Below are 15,062 nucleotides of genomic sequence, written 5' to 3'. Positions count from 1 at the left end.
TTAGTAGTCTAGTTAATCAGTTGCACATATACATTACATAAAACAAATGTGCAGATAATTACAAAGATGTAACATCATATTATTGAATCATTTTCAGGCATGCGATTTTATCAGTAGTCTAATAAATATTCACTTTTGTTTAGTATCACAGATTGAATGTTTGGTGAATCATGAATACACATTTGGAGCAGTCTAGCCACATGCTATTTGTGTATTCCTTTCCCCCATCAACTCTAATTTCTCATTATCTCAGTCCCCTGTCCTTTCCATCTCTGATCTTCTGCATCCCCTCTGATTTGCAGTCTTCTTCCTGCTCTAAAGAGAAAATCAGACAACAGCAGAGAAATGTGTTTCAGGCCACAGGCTTGGTCACAGGATCTCGCCGGGCATACCTGCTGCTTCAGCAGTGGGTACATATCTGTTGCTTCAGCTGTTGGTGCACATGAGCAGCTCCACCTGGAGTGAAGAGACATTATTTAGGCTATCCAGAGTTCTGCAGCTGGAATGTGCTTTTGATCTTAGCGATTGCACTTGATATGGAGTGCAGAGGCCAGTTGTGGGCATCTGCAACGCACTGAGTTTCAGGTCACATATGCAGATGGGTAATAGATGGCAGATATCCTTCCATGAACATGATGAGGTTGAGCAGTGTTATGGGTGATTTTAGCTGATTGTAACATCTTGTATTTAAGTTTTTAGGTTCACTCATGGTACTTGACTGCTTTGGTCTGGCGTTGGAAGTTGTTCGGTGTTTTCTATATCATACCTCAGTCATTGATGAGGAAACAATATTTACAAAATAAAATCTTTAGTGAAATATATCAGAATATTGGCAGAACTGGTTATGCATCTACGTCAGCCATATAAAAATAGAAAATGTTAGAAATATTTAACAAGACAGGCAGCACCTGTGGAGAAAGAAACAGAGATAAGCTTTCAGGTCAATTAATTTTTCATAGCTATGACATTTAGCTGGTATAAAGAACAACACCATTTAATACATGGTTTTATAAAATAACTTGGGATCTGTTCAGAAACATTAACTTCCAATTTTTGGTTTTGCTTAATATTTCTTGCAATCTAGATATTGCTGGTAAGGCTGTATTTATTGTCCCTGAACCAAGGAGACATATGAGTCAACTTCATAGTGTGGGTTTGGAGTCACATGCAGATCAGACTGGGTAAGGATGGTAGATTTCCTTCACTATATTCCCTGATGTCTTCGGTGGCTTTTCTCACTTTACCATCATCTGCCAGACCCCTTCTTGGCCTTTCCTAACTCCCTTTTTCATCAACTCTTCCTCGTGAAGAGGAGGCTAGGGTCTCATGCCTGGAGTTTGGGAGCCTGAGATGGTTGGGCTATCTTTACTCATTCTGGTCTCAGTTTCTGCTGGGAACTTGGTGGTGGTAAGGGGTGTATCTACATTTCTGGGGCTTATGTTGCCACTATCTCATCATCTGTGTAAAGGTGCAGACTCATTTAGGGAAGATCCTGTAGAGGTGGCCTGCTTCCCTACACAGGTTGCAACACATGCTTTCCGCAGTCTGTGGTCTCGTGCCCTTTCTGCTGCCAATTTTTACAGATAACTGCAGCATTGAATCACCACATGTCCGGTTTGTTGCGGTTGCAACACACACTGAGCTGCTCTGGTACACCAAGGGATGTTAGTGCTGGCTGGGCCATTCAGAGGACAGGTAAGAGTAAGCCACGTTGCTGTGGGTCTCATCACATATACGCCAGGCCAACTAGATAACAGATATCCTTTTCTGAAGAAAATTAGTGAACCAGATGGGTTTTTGAAATAACCTGGTAGTTTTGTGATGCAAATTTATGTTTCCAGATTAATCATTCATACATCTATATACTATTCGAAAAGGTAAGTCACTATGTGACTGAATATTAAGCATTATGCTTTTTATTATGTATATTCTGGAATCATTTCAGTTTCAAGACAGCTACTTGGGCTATAATCAATTTAACTGACAATCGTCATTAGACTCTGAACCCACAAGAAGTGTAGATACTAGGTTTCAGAACCAATGGGAGAGAAAACTAATATATCAATTAGCAATCTATTGCTAATAAAGCTGCCAAAGAAACCACAGTTATGTTAGCAGTGAACTGATGTGACTCAAATATGTCTTCTTTGTTGAATGCAATTAAATTATTTTAATGCAATTAAAAATATTTAAACGCAAAACAGCCAAATACCATTGTTGTTGGAAGTCTGAAATTATATAAGAAAATTGTCCGATCAGAAGTCTGTACAGAGAAAAATAAAAATAATATTTTGGAGTGCTGCGTTCTCATCAATATAACTGATCGTTAAAACATATCAATGTTCATTGCCCTAAAGCATTAATTCTGTTTCTCCCTTCACAGACACTGCATGAATTGCTTCCTAACTCCCAGCACTTTATGCACTTTATAAAATAATCACTGATGGTAGTGATTGATGATATTTCACCATAATGGCATTTAACAATATCTTAGATTCCCACCCAAACTCTAATTCCAAATCATGTAAATATTATAAATGATTTTCTATGGCAATGTCCTATTCTGCAGTACACTTACAATAGTTCTTGCTAAGTAATGCCCCTGTCCCACTTACGAAACCTGAACGGAAACCTCTGGAGACTTTGCATCCCACCCAAGGTTTCCGTGCGATTCCCGGAGGTTTTTATCAGTCTCCCTAATGGTCGAAAGTCCATTCCGCTTCTTCTATGTTCCAGCGATTATTTAAAAAAATTCAAAACCAGCTGCGACTAAAAATAGGTTGCCGTTTTAAAAATTGGTGATTTTTTAGTCGAAGCCAGTTGCAATGCTAGTTGAGGGTGGTTGCCGGAGGTTGCAGGTAGTGGAAGGTCTTACCTTCCACTACCTGCAACCTCCGGCAACCACCTTCAACTGGCATCGCAACTGGCTTCGAATAAAAAATTACCGATTTGTGTGGGTGGGCGTGAGTGTGTGTGTGAGAATGGGTGTGAGAGTGTGTGTGAGCATGTGTGTGAAGGCCCAGAGCTGCGGGAGAGTCAGGGCGGGCCGGGATCTCTGTAAAAATACATGATTACCGTCTTTTTCTTTACTTGCTTGATAATTATATTTCATGCTAATTATTGCGTGCAACCATGCAATATTTTGTCACATTATGAAATTAAGTATGATATGTTTTATTGTACTAATTATACACAGGGATGTAGTGATAGGCTATAATCTTGTTTGACCCTCTTGATCTTGTTTGACCCTCTTGGGAGACTAGCTTGCCTCCCCCCCCCCCCCCCCCCCCCCCCCCCCCCCCCCCCCCCCCGCCAAAGTAAAACCTGCAATGACGCCCTTGTTTGACAGCTCAGGCAACTAAAAATTTAGCACTGCGACACTGATTGTTGGACAAGGTGTCTGGCAAAGTCAAATGAAAAGTCAAATGAGATGGAGATTAAGTGAACCTGAATATTATAAATGTCAGGATAAATTTAAGAGAAGTTTATTTAAAATAAAATTTAAACAGAAGGCTATTAATCCTCATAACTATTTTTCATACATGCAGAGAATGAATAATATGCAGTCACAGTAAACCCTCATTTTAACGGACCTCTTTTGGTTACAGCTGATTGACCTATCGATGACTGCTATTACAACACCCAGCTTGCACTGCCACCATGACCCCTTCCAGGCCGGGCTGCCGATGCCACCCCGGCTTGCACTGTTTCCCTGGCTGTTCCAGGCCGGGCTGCTAACGCCATGCCTGGCCTGCACCACCACTCGGGCCACTTCCAGGCCGAGAAGTTGATGCCAGACCACACAGCCTCCCCGGCCGCTACCAGGCGGACCTATTGCTGCCCACACCGGCCCACACAGCTTCCTTGGCCACTTCTAAGCTGCCGCCACCGTCGACCGTTACTTACACTCCGTCGATCCTCGTCTCCTCCCCAGATTCCAGCAGGCCCGAGCCATCAACTCACCTGGATTCCAGGCCCAGTTCCAGACCGAGAGTCTGAAGAAACGTCACCTATCCATGTTCTCCAGAGATGCTGTCTGACCTGATGAGTAAAGGGCTCTCCCACTTGGGCGTCATTTGCGCGTCATTTACGTGACAGGACGTGCGACTGTCCCGCGAAAATTGTCTAGTAGTACGACAGTCGCACGCCAAGTGCTCTTGAGGGCCCTGCTTCTTTTCCCTGCTCCATTTGTAATGTCGTTTGTACTTAGTCCGATCTCCGTGGCAAGGATTTTCCCAGTGAAAAATTTTCAAAACTACGCACGCTTTATACCCAGGTGGGCACGTGGTGCGGCGCTCAGAAGATGCGCAAATGGCGCGCCGATGGCGCACGGGCGGCGCATAGTTACGGACGTTGACGCACTGTGAAGCATAATAAGTTAGCATAGGCAATGTTCGTGCGTCACCGTGCGTAACCATGCGTCACCATGCGCTACACGTATGCTGTCGGTACGTCAGCGTATGCCATCAGTACGTCAGCGTGCGCAAGGGATACGTCACGCAGGTGGCACGCGAGGAGTTTGAACACTCCAAAATCCTGGGGCGCCGCTCGTCACCGCACGTCACTGCATACGCCACCATCCTCACCACGCGCCATGAGCGCGTCACGACGCACCAACCAATTTTTAGGATGTCGCGTAACTGACGCCCAAGTGGGACAGGCCCTTTACTCCAGCATTTTGTGTTTTTTGAGTATTAACCAACAACTGGAGTTGTTTTTTTCTATTACTATTATAATGATAATCCCTTGTTCAATTCTAGCAGACAATCGGCAATAATGGACACCATTCCTCCCCCTATGGCCCATTATAATGAAGGTTTACTGTATTATCTATCTCAGTTCCCATGTGGTTTTTTTGACGGTATGATGTCTGTAATATGGTGAATGGCAGTAAAGGATGTCAGGAAATGTAGGAACGTGAAACTCCAAAAGAAAAAAGGAGAATATCATTATAGAAATTTATGGTTAGAAAAATAACAGAGCCCTAGAAACAGTGAAGAATACTGGGAAAAGAGGTGTGTGCAGAGGAAAGCTCCTGAATATTTTATAAGGAATCAATTTTGTATTTTCTTTATTAAAATATTTACTATTAGTTTTCGCATTGCATATTTTTGCATATTTTCTAACGTGACATTTTCATAATTATAATATTCAAGGTGAATGTGTGAAGAGGGCATCATACTGACAATGATGTTACTATTGTGTGAGTGTTGAAGGAGTAAAAAGGAAGTGCTTTGTATTTCTTTTGTTCTGATAATTCTATATTTGAATAAAATAGTCACGTTTCATTGTTGTTCACTATACTTTGAACATAATAAATAAATCCAAAGATTATTCCATCCACTCCTGCTTGATTTGTCATTCAGTAAGATCATGACTGAATTTTCACCTCAGTGTCACTTTGCTGCAATAATTCTTTATCCCTCAATTCCCTAAGGATCTAAAAATCTACTGATTTCTGTCTACTCATTGGCTAAAGCGCAACCCTTTTGGAGGAGAGGATTTCCAAGGTGCACTACCTTATGGATTTGAGTAAAGGATTTGAGTATAGGAGCAGGGAGGTTCTACTGCAGTTGTACAGGGTCTTGGTGAGACCGCACCTGGAGTATTGCGTACAGTTTTGGTCTCCAAATCTGAGGAAGGACATTATTGCCATAGAGGGAGTGCAGAGAAGGTTCACCAGACTGATTCCTGGGATGTCAGGACTGTCTTATGAAGAAAGACTGGATAGACTTGGTTTATACTCTCTAGAATTTAGAAGATTGAGAGGGGATCTTATAGAAACTTACAAAATTCTTAAGGGGTTGGACAGGCTAGATGCAGGAAGATTGTTCCCGATGTTAGGGAAGTCCAGGACAAGGGGTCACAGCTTAAGAATAAGGGGAAAACCTTTAAAACCGAGATGAGAAGAACTTTTTTCACACAGTGAGTGGTGAATCTCTGGAACTCTCTGCCACAGAGGGTAGTTGAGGCCAGTTCATTGGCTATATTTAAGAGGGAGTTAGATGTGGCCCTTGTGGCTAAGGGGATCAGAGGGTATGGAGAGAAGGCAGGTACGGGATACAGAGTTGGATGATCAGCCATGATCATATTGAATGGCGGTGCAGGCTCGAAGGGCCGAATGGCCTACTCCTGCACCTAATTTCTATGTTTCTATGTTCTATGTTTCTATGATCTCTTCCAAGTGTAGTGTTTCGAACATGTTTGAAATCCACATTTTTGTTGTTGGTATTGGAGCATTTTTCCAAAATTTAAGTATGAGCTTTTTTCCCATTATTAGCCCATAATTAAGTAAGTTCCTTTGAAACATATTTAATTCTGGGTTACCTTCCGATATTCCAAAAATGATCCATTCTACTTTGGGTAGTAGTTTTGTTTTAAATAATTTTGTAAACATTTCAAATATTTCGTTCCAGAATTTTTGAATTGTTATACTGTTTTATTTAACATCCATTCGGTGTTTTCGTTAAATTTGCGTGACCTGGTGTCTGCCACTAAATTTAGTTTCCCTGGTAGGTAAGTGGCTGATATCCAAATATTTCTCTGGATGCACCATTGCCAAATTGAATTAGCGGGATTGTCACATGATATCGATTTATTGCCGCCCATGTGGTTGATATATGCTACCACAGTGGTATTGTCTATTTGTAATCTAACATGCTGGTGGTGTATTTTTGTACAATATGACTTAAGTCCATGAAATGCACCCAACATTTCCAAGTAATTTATACCCAATGTCAGTAAGAAGGATGCCTCCTGCACTGTCCATCTACCTCCACAGCTGGTGATGGTATTGGTGGCTCCCCACCCTAGTGCACTGGCATCCGTTTGTAGCACCATCGAAGGGTTACTGACAATGATGGGTTGGAGCAAAGCCAGATGTTATCGATCCACCATATTAGCTCCGTTTTGGCTTGGATTGGTAGTCTCATAGGTCTGTTAAAGTGACCTGCATTGATTTTTAGAGCTTGAATTTTAGCCCTCTGCAAGTTTTGGTAATGCAAGGGTCCAAATTGTGTGGCTGGGAAAGCTGCCACCATTTTACCAATTGCTTTGGCTACCAATCTGATGGATGGATTAGTGATGTCAATGAGGTTGCTACAAACCTCTATTATTTCTCTGGCCTTTCCCTTGGGTAGTGTCACCTTCATGTGAACTGAATCAATGGTGAATCCCAAGTAGTCCATCGTGGTGGACGGTGTTAGTTTAGATTTAATTGGATGGATGATAAATCCCAGTTTTTCAAACAACCGATTCGTGGCTGTTACAGTTAGTATGGCCAATTCCAAAGTTATGCCCACAATGAGTATGTCATCCAGGTATGCCATAACCATATGTTTGCGTTTGCGTAGAAACGCTAGGGCTGGTTTTAAGATTTTTGTGAACAGGCTGGGGGCTGATGTTAGCCCATTTGGCAGTGCTGTATATTGCCACAGTTGTCCCATCCAGTTAAATTTTAAGTAACATCTGTGGTCACCTCGTATGGGTACTGAATAGTATGCATCTTTTAAATCGATGCTAGCCATGAAGTACCCTTTGGAAATTAGTTGTTTAGCAGTAACAAAGGTTTCCATTTTAAAGTGAATATATTGTACGAATGTATTCAATTTTGTCAGATCTATGATGATGCGACAACCACCATCTTTTTTGGTTTTAGTAAATATATTGGACACGAATTCTAATAGTTCGTGTTGCGTTGTCTGAATTACACCTTTTATGTAAAGTCGCTCCAGTTCAACTTGTGCTTCTGTTTTTTCCCTGTCAGAGAGCACAAATTCTCGGTTTGGTTTGTGTTGAACTGGAGGGCTGTTTTGGTGTATAAACTCTATGGCATATCCCTGGATACTGCTTAAGACGTAAGTATCGGATGTTAGCATGCTCCATGCATTAAAAAACCAACAGTCTTCCCCCAACCTCCATACTTTGCATATTATTTGGGGAACCAGACCTACCTACCTCCATTGTTACCAGTGGCAGTACTACTTCTTCTTGAAGGTCTTTCATTGCTGTACTGGTGGTTGGCTCTTCGTGGTGGTTGCTGCTGTTGTTGGGGTTCCCCGCATCTTCCAGGAGGGTCGGCCTGGACCATGGCCTAAAAAAGACTCGTGTCTAGAGTGCCGAGCCCTCGAACTTTCACCAGTTTTGCCAGTGGGTGTGTAGGGGTGTTGTCGTAGGTTATGGTAGGTTTTTGCAGGGTGGGTTGGTCCTTTAATCAACCCCAGAGTTTTGGCTTCCTCGTCCAGCTCCTTCACCTGCTTTGATAAGTTGCCTCCGAACAGTAGGATGGACGGTTTGGTGACTCCAGGCTTGCACAGCCCCGCAAATTTTGGGTTCAGTGTTGGCTGTATGGCACTTTTTCTTATGCTGTTCAGTTCATGCTGTGTATTGCATAGCAGTGCCAGCGCGTCCTGTTGGTCTTGGGACATGGCCGTGGTGTCCACCGTCCGGGCAAAGGCGGTTATTCCTGAAGTTAATAACTTCAAGGCTTTCTGAAGCTTTACATCCATGCTTCTGACCCCTGTCCTTCCACCGCGTCTGACGTTTGCAAATGCGTGTAGCGCAATGACACGCATGCGTCCTAGCGGGCTTCTTCACGTAGTCACTCACGTGACTCCGAAGTAAAATTTTGCCATATTGGCCTTCATCAGTCAGAATATTGAGTACAGAAGTTGGGACATTACGTGATAGTTGCACAAGACATTGGTGAGGCCACATTTAGAGTATTGTGTTCAGTGTTGGTCACCCTGCTATAGGAAAGATTATGTTAAACTGGAGAGTGCAAAGAATTGCCAGGACTTGAGTGCCTGTGCTGTAGGGAGATATTGGGTTGGAGTGCAGGAGGATAAGGGGTGATCTTATAGAGGTATATAAGATCATGAGTGATATAGATGGGGTAGATACACAGCCTTACCCAGAGTATGGGAATCAAGAATGAGCAGGGCATAGATGAGAGAAAAGATGGGCACCTTTTTAACACAGAGGATGATGGATATATGGAACAAGCTGCCAGAGGAGGTAGTTGAGGCAGGTACTCTAACAACTTTAAAAGACATTTGGACAGATAAATGGATAGGATAGGAAAGGTTTAGAGTGATATACGTCAAACATGGGCAGGTGGAACTGGTGTAGATGAGGCATCTTGGTCGGCATGGGCAAGTTGGGCTGAAGGGCCTATTTACAATCTGCATATTTCGCTATGTTCTTGATAATACTTTAGTTAAAAATTCAAGGATATAAGAAATCAAATTATTTTCATGACGTTTATTTGAGTGGTGTTGTTTTAATTTATACAGCTTACTTATTGCAACACAGAGGAGGCTACCTGGCCCAGCTGTTGTGATAGGCACAAAATGCTGGAGTAACTCAGTGGGACAGGCAGCATCTCTGAAGAGATGGAATGGGTGACGTTTTGGGTCGAGACCCTTTTGAGACCTGTTGTCAGATCAGTTGTGAGCCAGCTCTCATCCAGAGCAATCCTGTCAATCCCACTTCTCGTTTCCTTTAATCCTACAATTTATTCTCTCACACCTGTCCCAAAACTCTCCTTTGATTAATTCAGCATTTACCTACAATACAGAATAATTTACAGTAAATCTAACATCAGCACAAATTTGGGCTGTGGAGGAAATTAGAACACCTAGTGGAAAATCGCTCAGCAAACTCAACACAGACAGCACTTGAGGTCAGAATCAAACCCAGATAGCAGAGCTATTGCATCACCAAGCTGCACTAAGACCTTTGGAATGATGGAGAGTGGAAGATTAAGATAATATGTGGTGAATAAATGTAGAAACAAAGAACTGCAGATGCTGGTTAATCAAAAAAAGACACAGTGCTGGAGTAACTCAGTGGGTCAGGCAGTATCTCTGGAGAACATAGTTTGATGACAATTGTGGTGGAGACCCTTCTTCAATCTCTGAGTTACTCCAGCACTTTGTGAACCCACTGAGTTATTCCAGCACTTTGTGGAGTCTGAAGAAGGGTCCTGGCCCGAAATGTCACCTATCCACATTCTCCAATGATGCTGCCTGACCTGATAAGTTACTCCAGCTTGGATCCTTTTTTTGTGAGGGATAAACGTTTTATACACCAAAAAGATTTCAGCAGTTACTTCCTAATGTTTTCAGAATTTTATGCAAATAATTGATGGTTTGCAATACATATGACTCACAGAACAAAGTTCCCAGCATAGAAATTCTATATGTCATAGAGTTATATAGACATACAGCATGGAAACAGGCCCTTCGGCCCAACTTGCCCACATCAACCAACATGTCCCATCACTTGTCTAACATCTGCCTGCGTTTGTCCCATATTCCTCAAACCTGCCCTATCCATGTATCTGTCTAAGGTACACAAAAATGCTGGAGAAACTCAGCAGGTGCAACAGCATCTATGGAGCGAAGGGAATAGGCGACTTTTCGGGCCAAAACCCTTCTTCAGACCTGCATCTGTCTAATTGTTTTTTAACGTTACAATAGTCTCTGCCTAGAAAAAGCAATAGTCCGTCCAGTAGTTCCTCCAATAGTCCCTACTTCAACTATAATAGACAATAGGTGCAGGAGTAGGCCATTCGGCCCTTTGAGCCAGCATCGCCATTCAATGTGATCATGGCTGATCATCCCCAATCAGTACCCCATTCCTGCCTTCTCCCCATTTCCCCTGACTCTGCTATCTTTAAGAGCCCTATCTAGCTCTCTCTTGAAAGTATCCAGAGAACCGGCCTCTGAGACAGAGAATTCCACAGACTCACAACTCTCTGTGAGAAAAAGTGTTTCCTCATCTTCGTTCTAAATAGCTTACTGCTTATTCTTAAACTGTTGCCCCTGGTTCTGGACTCGCCCAACATCGGGAACATGATTTCTGCCTCTAGTGTGTCAAAACCCCTAATTTCGGTTTTAATCTTATATGTTTCAATAAGATTCCCTCTCATCCTTCTAAACTCCAGAGTATACAAGCCCTGCCGCTGCATTCTCTCAGCATATGACAGTCCCGCCATCCCAGGAATTAACCTTGTAAACCTACGCTGCACGCCCTCAATAGCAAGAATATCCGTCCACAAATTAGGGGACCAAAACTGCACACAATACTCCAGGTGTGGTCTCACTAGGGCCCTATACAACTACAGGAGGACCTCTTTGCTCCTATACTCAACTCCTCTTGTTATAAAGGCCAACATGCCATTCGCTTTCTTCACTGCCTGCCTTTCTTCACTGCCTCAACTACCTCCTCTGTACCTGCATGCTTACTTTCATTGACTGATGAACAAGGACCCCCGGATCCTGTTGTACTTCCCCTTTTCCCAACTTGACACCATTTAGATAGTAATCTGCCTTCCTGTTTTTGCTACCAAAGTGGATAACCTCACATTTATCCACATTAAACTGCATCTGCCATGCATCTGCCCACTCACCTAACCTGTCTAAGTCACCCTGCATTTTCATAGCATCCTCCTCACAGTTCACACTGCCATCCAGCTTTGTGTCATCTGAAAATTTGCTAATGTTACTTTGAAACCCTTCATCTAGATCATTGATGTACATTGTAAATAGCTGCGGTCCCAGCACCGAGCCTTGCAGTACTCCACTAGTCACTGCCTGCCATTCTGAAAGAGACCCGTTAATCCCTACTCTTTGTTTCCTGTCTACCAACCAATTTTCTATCCGTCAGCACTCTACCCCCAATACCATGTGCCCTAATTTTGCCAACTAATTTCCTATGTGGGACCTTATCAAATGCTTTCTGAAACTCCAGGTACACTACATCCACTACCTTATCTGGCAGCTCGTTCCATACACCCACCACCCTGAAGCAGTATGCATTTGAGAATGTTATGCTATGTTTAACTGAAATATTTGTATGTGGTACAATTTACCATTTCCCCTACCAGATTGTGAGCTTGTTCAAGATTTGTTTTTTTTAACACCATCTACAAGTTTTTAATCATTATTTTTGTGCCATTTGTTCCTTATTTCAGATTGTAATACAAGTGAATTTTTTATTAAAATGTTACCTAAAAAGCAGATAAAATCTGATTTGGAAGTTGTATGGCTGGCACAGTACATTTAAACACAATCATAATTTCTTTACACAACTCTTGTGTATTAAAGTGTCCAGAGTGCTTTACAAAGTCGGGAGTCCGTGTGGGTAGAGAAGAGGTCCAACATGAAAAAGCAAGATTTAATAAAGGTTTTAAAGAGCATTTGATAAAAGGAACAAGATGCATTTACAATGAAAAGGAGATAGTTGTAGGGATGTGCATTTATAGCAAACATTTATGTTGGCTCAAAAATGCTTGGCAGAGCAATGGTTTTATGCATCAGATAAGTAACCTCAGTTAATTGCAGAAATAATTTGTCTCTTCACCTTTTATGTCATTTTTATTTCAATGCAATAAATAATAAATTTCAGGAATAATGTGCCCCGAGTTGTGTGCTATTTAGCTGTCTCCTGAACACCGTTCAAATAATCGGCAGCTGTACTTTAATACTGTATGTTATATTTTTGCTAACGGGTAAATCTGAAGGGTTCAAAAGATTTCCAATAATCTTGATCCCAAGTGGATTCAGTCTGGCTCACCCCACATTCTGTTTGACTTTTTTTAAACACAATTGCTTACAGTCATTGACAGAAATGAGCAGACTGTGAGAGGACACATTGATGCGATTGATGTGCATACGAGAACCAGAAGGCTGCCATGTTAAATAAATCCTATGTTAGTGATGTATTACTGCTTCGGGTTGAGATAGTGTGACTTATGTTCCATCTATATCTACTGTTTAAATAGTGAAGCAACGCTTTTCAGAGATCAGCAAAGTAATTTTTATTTTGTTAAGAGAGATGCATATTTTTAGTCTGGTTTTGTTTATGGTTTTCCATTACATTTTGAGTCAATATTAAAATTATTTGGTTTTATTGGGGGAAGTTCCAAAGAGAGTATTTAAAGATATCAGAAATTTGGTGTGTAGAACTCCACATTTAATTTGAAACTCAAAGATCCTCAAGTTATAGACGTATTGAATTTATGCAGGCCCAGATTGAATATGTTGTGGCAATGATGAACATTAATACACTTTTATTAAATAAACTGAGCCAGTGTAAAGGATATCTTGGAGAGGATGCATAATATTTTTAAGGGAGCATACCTAAGGTTATAATCTGTCCCAACAACATGGAGATGTCCAGCACTGAGGCATAAAAACAAAGAATATGGAACCGTATAGGGCAGCATGTAATATCCGTGCTGAACATAATACCAAATTAAAATAATCCTTTCTTCCTATATGTAATCCATATCCCTCCATTCCGTGTATATTCACATGCCTAATGAAAAGCCTCTTAAACCCCACAATTAGATCTGATTCTGCCACCAGTTCTGGCAGTGTGTTCCAACCACTCTGAGCAAAAATCTTGCCTTATACATTTTTGTTAACATTTCACCCTCTAACTTTAAAACTATGCCCTCTAGTATTTGACATTTCCATGGTGAGAAAAAGCTCCTGACTGGCTTTCAAATGTTTATCAACTTCTGTCAGGCCTTTTCTCAGTCTCATATGCTCCAGAGAAAACAATCCAGGTTTGTCCAACCTTTCCTTACAGTTAATACCCTCTAATCCAGGCCATGTTCTGGTAAACCTCTCCTGCACCCTCTCCAAAGTCCTCACATTCTTCCTCTAATAGGATGACCAGAACTGCACATAATACTCCAAATGTAACCTAACTAAAGTTTTATAAAACTGCGACAAAACTCCCTGATTCTTATATTCAATACCACGACCGATGAAGGCAAACAGAGCACACCTTCGATTTTTCCAGCATCTGCAGTTCTTTCATAAATAGATCTTGGAGAAGACTGAACCAGCGGGCACGAACGAATGAACGACCGATGGTGGCACCCCCGGTTTCACCCTGGTGGTGGAAATTTTCTTGTAATTTATACTATGTTAACACATTAATAATAATATTAATATTAACGTGTTAACATAGAAAATGTCATTGTAATCACGGTACAACTAGAGAAAATAGCACGGCCTTTTAGCAAAACGGCAAAAAAGGCTGATTTAGGCACTCAATCGTGAAAAAGGCATTATCTTGGTGAAATCATCAAAAAAGGCACATGGCATTTATGGCAAAATCTTGGCTCTACTATTAAGGTAGTCATAGTGGGGGATTTTAACTTTCCCAATATAGACTGGGACTATCATTGTGCCAAGGGCTTGTATGAGGTGGAGTTTGTGAAATGTGTTCAGGAAAGTTTCCTTAGGCAATGTGTAGCGGGGACAAAGCTGGATCTACTCTTAGGAAATTGGGAAGGGCAAAGAGGTTGTTTATATAGACTTCAGCAAGGCATTTGATAAGATTCCGCATGGTAAGCTGATCTGGTTGGATCATTAGATTGCATGGGTTCTGGAGAGAATTGGCTTTATGGAATGAAGCTGAGGCAGATGGTGGAAGGCTGTTTTTCATACTAGAGGCCTGTGACTAGTGGTGTGCCTCAGGGATTGATGTTGGGCCATTACTGCTTGTGGTTTATATCCATTTATTTGGGTTTATTATTACCACATGCACCGAGATACAGTGAAAAGCTATGTTTTGCATGCTATCAAAACAGATCAGATATACATAGATACAATCAGTTCAAACTCAAGTGCAATAGATAGAGCAAAGGGGAAGATACAAAGTTACATCAGTTACTGAGTCCAAAGTTCTTAAAGGGGTAGAGTTGAATCAAACAGTGCCCTAGCTTATGGAAGGACTGTTCAGAAGCCTGATAGCAGTGGACAAAGCTGATCATGAATAATGTAGAAAAAAAGCATAGAAAAGAGGGAAAACTAAATCAATTAAAACATTTGTGGAAGAAGAAATTTAACAAGCAGCTTTACAGTCAGGACGCAGGCAACATATATTTTACTATATTATGTGTTGTGTATCCTGAAAAACTGGAATTGGTGTTAATTATTTCACAAAAAATTACATAGATGTCATGGGCTTGTCAGGGGTGTGATGCAACTTGAAAGTAAACTTTGGAGAAAATGTTCACAGTAATTTTAAATTATTTTTCT

The 15,062-nt window shown here is 41.5% G+C and overlaps 1 protein-coding gene across 2 annotated transcripts in view; it reads left to right on the top strand.

The window, feature by feature from the left end:
• Nucleotides 1–15,062, top strand: part of sdccag8 (SHH signaling and ciliogenesis regulator sdccag8) — a 347,356-nt gene that overhangs the window by 218,421 nt on the left and 113,873 nt on the right. The window contains exon 15 of one of the 2 annotated variants that reach the window (XM_055639312.1): nt 3,609–5,170. The exons of the other annotated variant lie outside the window; for it this stretch is intronic. Within the exon in view, the coding sequence (XP_055495287.1) occupies nt 3,609–3,616 (8 nt within the window). The 3' untranslated portion in view covers nt 3,617–5,170. Of the gene's footprint in view, nt 1–3,608; nt 5,171–15,062 lie in introns of those variants that run through there. 2 annotated transcript variants of the gene reach the window in all.

The sequence above is a fragment of the Leucoraja erinacea genome, chromosome 8 (assembly GCF_028641065.1).
Source record: "Leucoraja erinacea ecotype New England chromosome 8, Leri_hhj_1, whole genome shotgun sequence".
Lineage (NCBI taxonomy): Eukaryota > Metazoa > Chordata > Chondrichthyes > Rajiformes > Rajidae > Leucoraja > Leucoraja erinaceus.
This window is presented reverse-complemented; position numbering and strand designations above follow the sequence as displayed.